At 37.0% G+C, this 11,504-nt stretch overlaps 1 protein-coding gene across 2 annotated transcripts in view; it reads left to right on the top strand.

Annotated features, from left to right (window-relative positions):
• NHLRC3 (NHL repeat containing 3) overlaps window positions 1-1,731 on the top strand; it is a 10,770-nt gene extending 9,039 nt beyond the window's left edge. For both annotated transcript variants that reach the window (XM_008593098.1, XM_008593097.1), the window contains 2 exons: window positions 652-764; window positions 1,351-1,731. In XM_008593098.1, coding sequence (XP_008591320.1) covers window positions 652-764; window positions 1,351-1,603 — 366 coding nt within the window. In that variant the 3' untranslated portion in view covers window positions 1,604-1,731. The remainder of the gene's footprint in view (window positions 1-651; window positions 765-1,350) is intronic.
• Window positions 1,732-11,504: the final 9,773 nt, after the last annotated feature.

Raw genomic sequence — 11,504 nt, 5'->3', positions numbered from 1 at the left:
TAATAGTTCCTTAATAACTCATTACAGCCTATAACAAGCATAAATTAAACTTATTATTTTTCTTTATGTGTTACTAAGACCTCCCAAACTTCCTCGTTAAGTGGTTCAGCACTTTGGACGTACCTTGGTAGTAGCAGGTATTAGTTTAATGATATTGCAGTATGAACGAATACCTCACTTCCTGCTATCCTGAACTCCTGAGAAGTAAGACTGGTTCTTTTTGTCTTGTTGCCTGGCACGGGAACTGATAACCTGGCAGTACTTACTGAGAGTCAGTGCTTGTTAGAGGACTGAATGAATGTTGTCACTTTTTGGTATCTACTAATCCCCTGCATTACAGTGGAGTACTACAGTTTTTTAGTTATTCAATGTTTAGTACAGTAGAGCATTATAGGTTTTGAGTTAAGACAGATGGCCATTTAGATTGCTGCTATCACACTTGTAAACTCACTTGAGACAAGGCATTTAACCTTTCTGAACTTTAGTTTTTCCCTGCCTGAAAATGGGGCTTATAATGCTTTCTTCTTTGGGTTCCTCTAAGTACTAAGTGAGATGATGTATATGAAACTAATGAAAATAAACATTCGTTCTCTCCCCTTCTTTCTTCTCATGTTGTGTATCTTTTTCAGTTAACATTTTTTGGTTTCTCAGGTGTGGGTTGCTGACCGGGGAAATAAAAGAATCCAAGTATTCGATAAAGACACTGGGGAGTGGTTAGGAGAGTGGACTAGTTGTTTCACAGAAGAGGGACCTTCTTCAGTCAGGTAATTGTTTCTTTTTATTTTAAAATGCTTGTTTCAATCAGTTTATGTTACTCACTTCCTCTGAATATCTAGCTGAAAGTAGAAAATACTTCCTGTTAATTTTAAGAACAGGAGAAATAGAAACAAGTGTACAGAGAAATTAGAAATATGAGATTTTCAAATCCCAGATAAAGTCAAACTTAAATTTCCAGTGCTCTGTGGAAACCCAATATCGGAGATAATATATACCTGATCTATCCTACAGCCTTTACCCTGAAGATACATTTGGTAAATTTTTAAATACAGGATGAAAATCAAAATCTGAGTCTATTTTGAGATCCAGGCTAACACCATTCTCCATTATTTTTATTTTGTGTAGAACTATGATACTGATTTTTTTTTTAATTTAAGCCAATCTTTGTGTCTACCATCACAGATCTCTTACTCCTTCATAAACAGAGTTAGATCAAATTTAAATTCTTTTCAAAAGAATCAAATAGGTAGGTGCTTCCTGCTGTTTAGTACTGTAGGAGATTAAAATGTTGAAAAAATAAACATTTATATTTATTCTACACAAATTTATTATTTAAAATGTTTTTCTCTTTAGATTTACTCCTGATGGGAAGTACTTGATTGTAGCCCAGCTGAATCTTAGCAGGCTCTCTGTTGTGGCAGCACCCCCAGTAGGAGGCATTGGCGACTGTTCTGTGATCAGCACAATCCAACTAGCAGATCAAGTTTTGCCACATCTCTTAGAAATCGATAGAAAGACTGGAGCAATCTATGTAGCAGAAATTGGAGCAAAACAAGTACAAAAATATGTCCCTCTGAATAACTGTATTCCTTCATTTGTTTCATAATGTTTCTTTTCCTGGAGATATTTCAAGTGGCAGTTCAGATTCTCAAATTGATTGTTAGTGCTTAAAATGATGTTCAATAATGTCCAAGATTTGTTTATTTTTACCTGATACAGAATCAGAAAGATTTGATCGCAACCCTCGGTGTCGCGCCCGCACCGCGCTCAACCAGTGAGCGGACCGGTCTCCACATGGGATCTGAACCCTCAGCGGGAGCACCGCCACACTCCCAAGCGCCGCACTCTACCGAGTGCGCCACCGGGCCGGCCCTGCATAGGAATATTTTAATGAAAGAAATGTAATTTTAAAAATGGAGTCAGAAAGAGGAACTAAGGTTGTTATCTGGTCATTTGCCCTGGTAGATGAATTCTCTGGGTTAAAAATGGGAATAAAAATGAGTGCACAGAGTAACTCATTGAATTTCATGGGAAAGACTACAAACCTCTAGTTTGTTTGACTTATATAAAATGAAATGCTTGAGAGATTGTGAATGAGATGGGCAATTGATTAACTTGAGGACCCACAGAGTGTTACGTCCTGAGGACTCAGTATGAGGAAGCAGGATTGTCTGCCTTTTGAGCAGCATACAGCCCAGTGGGGAGACAAGTGGGCAGTCACAGCACAGTGGCAGCAGTGCATGGGTGGGGTGGGACTTTTGGGAGGAGGAGCACTACATCTGGCTGAGGGATTCATGGAGACTTTGCAGGGGAAGTCATTTCGAGCTTGGACTTGAAAACCGAGGACGAGCTTGCCAAGGAGGAGAAAACAACGTGGTCCAGGTGGAGAAAAAAAGTTATAAAAAGTTATCAACTTGCTGTGAACTTTGGTAAACTTTTAGGCTTCTTTAACAGCCCAACTTGGCTTTGGTTTTTTAGCCATAAGATAATATCAACCTTTAAATGTAGGAATAAAATGGCTGGTGTCTAAGTACCTTACTGAAAGGGATTTTTACAAATAACTAGAATGTTTTTTTAAATGAAGCATTAAAAATAGGGCTTCTCCTCTGCTTCGTTTTCTTTTCTTTTCTTTCTATTTTCTTTAACATGAACTCAGTTCATTCCTAACATTTGTCTACCTCAAAGAAGTGTCAGAATTATTTACATGGGAATGTGCCAAACACTTTGAGCTATTAAGATGAATAATTTCCTGCTTTTCTGTTTCTACATCTCTTTTTTCCCCACATTGATCTTAATATTGGCTTCCCAATTAAGACTGTTTTTCTTCCATTTGGTCTAGTTTATTCTAGGTTTTGGTGGAAGCTTGCCATATTATGATCTTTCAAATCATTCTTTCCCCTTTGTCGCATCAGCTGCCCTCATCATCCTAGCATTTTACTGTAAATTTGTAGCACAGGAGAAATCTTGAGCTGACTTTGCTTATCACCCATTAAGGCTGAAGTCTGTTTTCCAGACCTGAAGGAGCTCACACTTGTTTTGATGCTTGGATAGTTGTCTTAAAACAGTTAGGAAGGAAAGGCTACCAACAAGAAACCCTATCCTGTATCCCAAGGCCACTGATAAATGTGTGTGTGCCACTGATGAGACTATGTGATATTGACTAAGTCGCCTTAGTTTTCTCTTCAGGAAGGTAGATCATTGTTGTCTTTCCTCCACGAATGCTGTGAGGATCAGGGTGCAACAGTGCAGAAGTGCTCTTTGAAGTCTGTAGCCACAGGTGCATTTGAGGCATTTTATTAACAAAGCTCCTTCTAAATGTGCTGTTTGCCTGATACCAGCAGCCAGGTTTGCCTTCATTTTGTGTTTGACTTTTATGAAAACATATTTTTGTGGACTTTATGCAGTTTAACTAAATAGTCAACTGATTCGGATGAAAGAAAGAAATTTGAGGTTTTGTTAGTTTGTTTTTAAGCCAGGACAAGAAGAGCAAATGCCTCGCCTCTTGGAAGGTGTGTAGGTTAGGTAAACTGATTTTCTCATTTCTAAAATGTTTTATTTAACTTTGTTTTATACCAGATTCTTATGAAATTTGCTGAAAATATTGTTTCTATGTATCTTGCAAAAAGTGTTTATTAGCATACCTGTAATCATTGTATTTCACTTTTTTCCTTTGAATTAATTGGTTAAATGAATGTGAAATGGGTTGTCTATTAAAAAACAAATTAAAACTTTGTAAAGAAAAGGCTATATTATCTGGCTCCCCAATTAAAGTTTGATTTTATTGCCACAAGAGCAATATTTAACTTCTTATTCCAGTAAAGAATTTCAGTAATCATAAAATCACAGGTTGATGCTGAGAGAATATCCCCATCTTCATACACGTGTAAAGTGTAAGCTGACATGCATAAATATTGCTACAGGTTGCATGGGAGTTAAACACGTGGCTTCCTTTGAGATGGTGTGTGCAAGTGACTGACAGTAATAACTAGTTAACTGTCTATTTCTGCATTAAAAGTTGAACCTCTTTGTGCCTCTACTTTCTAGGTCTGTTCTTCGGGTAGGGAAGGGGAAGACATGTTCCAAATTAACAAACAAAGGCTATGGGTATCTTACCTTATCTCTGCTAAAAGACTGAGTCTTTAAAATGGAATCTTTGTCAGTCAGAGTAAACTTGGATGCAGAGCTTCTTAGGTTCACCAAAATAAATCAGAATCACAAAAAATTATAGATTTATGTGACTTAATTGCTTTATTCTCTGCTATATATTTTCAGTAATAATCAAATAAAGAAACTTTTCTAAAAAGTCTGAAGAGATCAGCTTGATTCATTCAGCAAAAGTTTACGAGACAGCAAATGTGTGAAGGCACTTAGTTGGCAAGTGTCCTCTGCGGTAGTAGTTTGCTGCCTAGTTGGGAAAACAACTTACTTAAACCACTGCCTTTCTTTCAGTACTTCCTCTAGGTACCCTGTTTTGGCACTTGCGTTACATTCTTGATACAAAAGAGGGCAGTAGAGATGTTCTTAATGATAAGCATGTCTTAAACTCAAAGGTGGGCTCCTATAGACATTCTTTATACTTTTTTAAATTGAAGCTGCAGAGTCAACCATACTTTTAATTTTTTTTTGTTTTACTGCAGCTTGCTTACATCTTGGGGAAATTTGTTTGTATATTACACATTTTGCAAGGGTTGTTGGAAAATTTTCCCACTGTTTAAAAAGAAAAGTATAAACCTTTTCAATAATTCAGACTAACAACAAGAAGTTAATAACTCATTTTAAACAAAGGTGAAACTATAATCTGAATATGTAAATTTAGTACAATAGAAAATGTATTCGTATTAGCAGGAAATTACTGTTTTTCTCCCTACTAGTTTGTTTTTTTAAAGAATTTTGCCTTGTGGTTGCTGATTATTTTGCAAATAAGAAAAATGGGTCATTTATAACAGGCTAAATCATTTCTCCACAGAGCAATTATTCATAGAATCCATGCATTTATAGAATAAATTAATCCTCCAAACATGTCATGACATGTAGATACTCCTTTTGTATGTAAGAACTGAATAGAATTTGAGCAATGAAAAATAGCACATCTTGGGGACTTCCGATCAAGATGGCAGAAGAGATGGTCCCCAGAGTCACCCTCTCCCACAACCAACCAGTATACAACTATTAAAAAACAACAACTGCCAATCAAGGGCCACTAGAGCTCAGGTGAAGAGGACGAGACATCTATAGAGTTCATGAAGATGAGAGAAGCCATGACGAGAGAAAGGAAGGACCACTGACCATTTCGAGCCCTGGCCATTTGAAGGCTGGCCCTTGTGAGCACATGGAGCAAGAGCTGACAAAAGCCACAGCTGTACCCTTTGTGTGACGTTTCTTGTGTGATGAATCTGCAGGGGAGAAGTGCCCTGGTGGACCCGAGGCCAGCAATACCATTAACGGGGTTCCGATGGAACCACATAGGCGTGAAGGGCCTCAGACAACTGAAAAAATGAGCCACCTAGAGGTTGATGAGTCAACACAAGGGACCAGCACATGGCCTGCACCATGGGAAGTGTTTGGAGTGCAGGGATTGAGGGAGACGGGCCTCCTGAAGGAGCATTGGGGTACAAAACAGACAGCTGATCTGCCCTCCAGTCAGCACAGGCCAACTCAGTGGAGACCCGTCAGGAATATAGAACTGCAGGGGTGCAGTTTGTGGAGAAGACTCAGGCCCAGACCAGAGTTTCCTCACAACCCAGATGTATGGGACCTCATAAAAGCCAGAAGTGCTTACAAAGTCAAAAATTAAAACCTGAGCTGCACAAAAAGCCTTCCCCAGGGAATCAGCAGCAAAGCAGCAATTTAGCACAATCACACAGCTCAAGTTCTGGTCCCCACAGGAAGTTCCCCCACTTTAGAAGTAAGCAAAGAACAACAAATTTGTTCCAGTGCAGAGTTTAAGTGGTGGGGTAGCTACTAATCCGAGACAACTGAAAGAAATACAAAATACTCACAGATCAGAGAGAAAATTCTGATATTAACCAGTAAAGGTCTAAAACCACCAAAAACATCTATAAAACCTAGAAGAACCAGAAGCCCCCTGGGCTCCCAAGCTGGCAGGAGGTGGGGGGGGGGCGGGTAGGCCAAGGGCCTCAGCTATGACCCCCCAGACATCCACATCTAGCCTGGCTACAACCCAACCCAACCATCACCAGAAGCACCACAGGCATTCAAGCCAGGGTTAGGGGTGCTGAAGACCTCATCATCATTTGTTATTTTATGTTTTGTTTTTTTGGTAGTGGCCATTCTAATCCATCCACTACAGACTGGAAGAGTGAGGCACTTGCTTCCTCTGCCAGCCTAGCATCTAGGGGTAACTATACGTCATGGTTCTGGCCAATGCAATATAAATGAAAGTCTACTGTAGACTTCTGGAAAAGCATTTGCTTTTTAGACTACAAAATAAACAAAAACCATGTTTATCTAGTACCTTCACCTTATCCCCTTCTTCTCTGCCTTGAACTTGAATGGGATGCCTGGAGCTGCAACAGCCACCTCAGAAATATAAAGCACCAAACTAACATTGTTAAAGAAGGCAAAAAAATAAAAGGAGTTTTGGTCCTTAGGATATTGGGGAATGAATGACTGTGTTGGCCTTGTATTTCCTTTCTCCAGACTTTTTTATATAAGATAATTAAATGTTTTTGTAACTTAAGCCACTGTTAGTTGAATGTTTTCTTGCAGGTGAAAGCATTCCTAAGAAATATTTCATTGAATTCAACTGCATTAATTTAGAAAGGATAGATTTTATATGGTGTTAAGATTATGCATCCAGGAATATGTCATTCTGCTTAATAAACTATTACTAATTTTAATTAGCTGTTGTAGACATTTGGATTTTCTAGGTATACCACTCTGAAAATAAAGATAACTATACATCTTTCAATATTTGTACTGTTTGATTTAAAATTTTTTATTACATTAGCTATACTATTGGAAACAATGTTGAATGATAGTGATGATAGGCTATATCCTTATTTCTAATTTTAATGGAAATGTTAGTACTTCTCCAATTAATAAGGTATTTGCTATTAAGTTTTGGGAATTTTCATATTTAAGTCTTTCTTAATCTCTTGGAGTTTTATTAAGATAATTATTTAATTTCATAAAGTGGCTTTTGACATTGATGTAGAAAATATGTTGATGTAATGAATATTAGAGATTTTTTTCTAATGTTTATTATTGGAAAAAAGTTTACTTGGTCATAATGTCTTGCTTGGAACTTTTATTCTTGAAACAAAGAGGGCAGTAGAGTTCTATTCATGTAGAATTTATTAATTACGTTTTATCCATCTCTAAGAGGAATTTGAATTTTCTTACGATAAAATTCTTAGAGTACATTAAAATAGGGTAATGTCAGAAATATGGGGCAAGCAAAGTAAATGTATTCAAAACCTGGATTAGTAATATAGCAGTTAAACATTATTTCTGAGTTGTCTTGTAGCTGTGACAAAGGAGGAAATATAGATATGTAATTCTCATCTGATAAAAGGAAATAGAGCTATTCTTTAGAAAGCAAAAACTTTTTCCTGTTTTCAATTGCAGTGATTCTTATAGGTGAAACAAAACAGCATATCTTCAACAAAATTTAATATAACGTGAAGAAACTTTCACTTTTTTATATGATGAAAAATTACAGATGATAAAGAATGGGATTGGGTCGTTATACCAGTAAGTCAATAAATCATAAGTATTCATATTTGGTGCACACACCACTGATTGGATGCATAGTCTTCAGCACCATTCAATAGAAGTTATGATGGTAATGTTCTATCTCTCTGCTGTCCAGTATGGTAGCCCCTAGCTCATGTGGTTATTGAGCACTTGAAATATCGCTTGTGTGTCTCATGAATTGAATTTCCTACCATATTTTAAATTAATTTTAATTTAAATTGTCATATGTGGCTATTGGCTGCTACATTGGATAACATACCAGGTGACTAGGTTTTCGTAATAATGACAAATAACTTGTTTTCACTGGATATCCTTGTTGTTTTGTGTAATTTGCCTTCTGCCAACCCCTTGAGGTCATGGATTATCCAGCATGACCTCCCTGCTTACAAATTTGAAGTTGCAGCTATTGGGACTGTTTTCACCGTGTAAAGGGGATGGCAACAGACAGGACGGACCAATAATCTTCACAAAAGTCATCTCTGGATCTGAACCAAAATGAATTTCTGAATTACTCTGCCAGAATGTAAATGACACAGATCTTTACCTACTCATTCCTTACTGAGGCAAGTTTAACCAAGAAAACTTTAAGAGAAGGTAGTGTCTTATACTCACTTTTACAAGGAATTCTGATTTTGAGTAACACCCCCCTGAATGAGACTATTAGATTGAGTTAGCTATAAAAATGTAGATACCTGAACAAATTGAATTGTGAATGGGTTTTTAATATTTTTTTCTGAACTTTAGAAAATATCTGCCCCTCCCCCCAGTGATTTTTGTTTTGCCATGATAATGTTGTACTCCTTATTCCTAAGAGTAATTACAAAACAGTTTGTTGTTGCCTGAGGCCACTCCTTATACCTAATTGTAAAGCCACATTATAATCCTTGAGGAAGAGAAATTTTACTTATTTGGCATTTTTTAGCACATGCCTTCTGCCAAGCATTGAGGTTTTTTACCTTTTTAAAAACTTTTAATTGTGGTTAAAAAAAATATATATATATATATATAGAGAGAGAGAGAGAGAGAGAGAGAGAGAGAATTTACGCCCTTAATTGTTTTACTCACATTGTTGTATAACAGATCTTTAGAATTTTTCATCCTGAAGAATTGAAACTCTGTACTCATCAAACAACTTCCCTTCCTCTCTCCCCCCAGTCCCTATCAACCACCATTGTACTTTCTGTTTTCTTGATTTTGACTACTCTAGATATCTCAGGTAAGTGGAATCATACAGTATTCTTCCTTTTGTGACTGGGTTATTTCACTTAGCATAATATGCTCAAGGTCCATCCATTTTGTAGCATGTAATAGGACTTTATTTTTAAAGGCTGAATAATATTTCACTGTATGTGTATACCACATTTTCTTTATCCATGTGTTGGTGGACATCTGGGCTGATTCTATCTGTTGGCTATTGTGAATATGATACTGCAATGAACATGGGTGTACAAATATCTCTTCCAGATCCTGCTTTTAATTCTTTAGCATGTATACCCAGAAGTGGGATTGCTGAATTATATGGTGATTCTATTTTTAAGTTTTTAATGAAACTCCATACTGTTTTCCACAGTAGCTACACCATTTTATAATCTTACCAGCAGTGCACAAGGATTCTTTATATCTTCATCAACATTTGGTATTTTATGTTTTGTTTTTTTGGTAGCGGCCATTCTAATGGGTATGAAGAGATATCTCATTGTAGTTTTGGTGTGCATTTCTCCAATACTTAGTGATGTGAACATCTTTTCCCATGCTTGTTGGCCATTTGTATATCTGCTGTGGATTAATTGGATTGTGTCCCCCTAGGTTCATTTATCAGAAGCTTAGCCTCCACTGTAACTGTTGAGGGTGGGAAATTCTATTATGGTAATTGAAAGATGGTGCCTTGAAGAGGTGATTAGATTGTAGTACCATGTTATAGTAAACGAATTAAAAATGGTGATGAGGGGTGTGGTTCGGAGGCCTTTAAAAAGAGAGAATGGTAATTGAAAGATGGTGCCTTGAAGAGGTGATTAGATTGTAGTACCATGTTATAGTAAACAAATTAAAAATGGTGATGAGGGGTGTGGTTCGGAGGCCTTTAAAAAGAGAGAAAGAGGAAAGTCTGTCTCTCTGTGCTCTCTCCTGCTCTCTGTTCCACAGTTTTGCAATGTGATACTTTGCTATCACTGTCACCACCACCAAGGCCTTCACCAGATGTGTTCCCTGGACTTTGGACTTCCAAGCCTCAGAAACTAAAAGCAATAAATTTTGTTTTCTTTTCTAAAATACCCAGTTCTGTGTATTTTGTTATAAGCAACAGAAACAGACTAATACAATATATTCTTTGTAGAAATGTCTACTCAGGTCCTTTGCCCATTTTTTAATCAGGTTACTTGTTTTCTTGTTGTTGAGTTGTAGAAGTTTGTTATATATTCTGGTTATTAACCCCTTATCAGATATATGATTTGCCACTATTTTTTCTAATTTCATGGGTTGCCTTTTTACTTTATTGATTGTTTCCTTTGATGTGCAAAAGTTTTTAAGTTTGCTGCAGTCCTATTTGCCTATTTTTGCTTTCATTGCTTGTGTTTTTGATGTCATATCCAAGAAATCATTGCCAAATCCTGTGTAATGAAGCTTTTCTTCTGTATTTTCTTCTATGAGTTTTATAGTTTTAGGTCTTAATGTTTCAGTCTTTAATCCACTTTGAATTAATTTTTGTATATGGTGTAAGGTAAGGGTCCAATTTTATTCTTTTGTACTTGGATATCCAGTTTTCTCAGCATCATTTATTAAAAAGACTGTCCTTTGCCCCATTGTGTATTTGTGGCAACCTTGTCAAAGATTATTATTATTTCTGGGCTCTCTACTTTCTTCCATTGGTCTATACATCTGTCTTTATGCTAGTGCCACACTATGTTGATTACTGTAGCTTAGCAATATGTTTTGAAATCAGGAAGTGCGAGGTCTCCAACTTTGTTCTCTTTCAAGACTGTTGTGGCAATTTGGAGTTCCTTGAGATTCTATATAACTTTGGAGGCTTTTTTCTATTTCTACAAAAAATGCCATTAGAATTTTTATAGGGATCGCATTGAATCCATAGATCACTTTGGGTATTATGTATAGTTTAACAATATAATTCTTCCAATCCATAAACATGGGATGTCTTTCCATTTATTTGTGTCTTTTTTTCCAGAGATGTTTTGTAGTTTTTAGTATCTTTTGCCTTCTTTATTAACTTTACTCTTATGTACTTTATTCTTTCGATGCTATTGTGAATGGAATTATTTTCTTAATTTCCTGCTCAGATTGTTCATCATTAGTGTATAGAAATGCAACTGATTTTTGTGTGTTGATTTTGCATTCAGCAAATTTGCTGAATTTATTAGTTCTAACAGTGTGTGTGTGTGTGTGTGTGTGTGTGTGTGTAATCTTTAGGGTTTTCTACATATAAGATTACATCATCTGTGAACAGAGATAATTGCACTTCTTTCTTTCCTCTTTGGATGCCTTTTATCTCTTTTTCTTGCCTAATTTCTCTGGCTAGGACATCTAATACCTTACTGAATAGCACACACTGAAGATTTTGAGGAATAAAAGATGGTACCTTTCCTCAGGAACTTTCCTAATTTAGAGGAGGACACATTTCTGATCCAGTGTTGAGCAGTGCTTGGGTAGAAGTATGGACCAAGGGCCGGCCCGGTGGCGCACTGCTACAGTGCACCGCTTGGGAGTGCGGCGGCACTTCCGCCGAGGGTTCGGATCCCACATACAGACCGGTTCCCGCTCACTGGCTGAGCGAGGTG

The sequence above is a fragment of the Galeopterus variegatus genome, unplaced genomic scaffold (genome assembly GCF_000696425.1).
Source record: "Galeopterus variegatus unplaced genomic scaffold, G_variegatus-3.0.2 Scaffold8703, whole genome shotgun sequence".
Lineage (NCBI taxonomy): Eukaryota > Metazoa > Chordata > Mammalia > Dermoptera > Cynocephalidae > Galeopterus > Galeopterus variegatus.
This window is presented reverse-complemented; position numbering and strand designations above follow the sequence as displayed.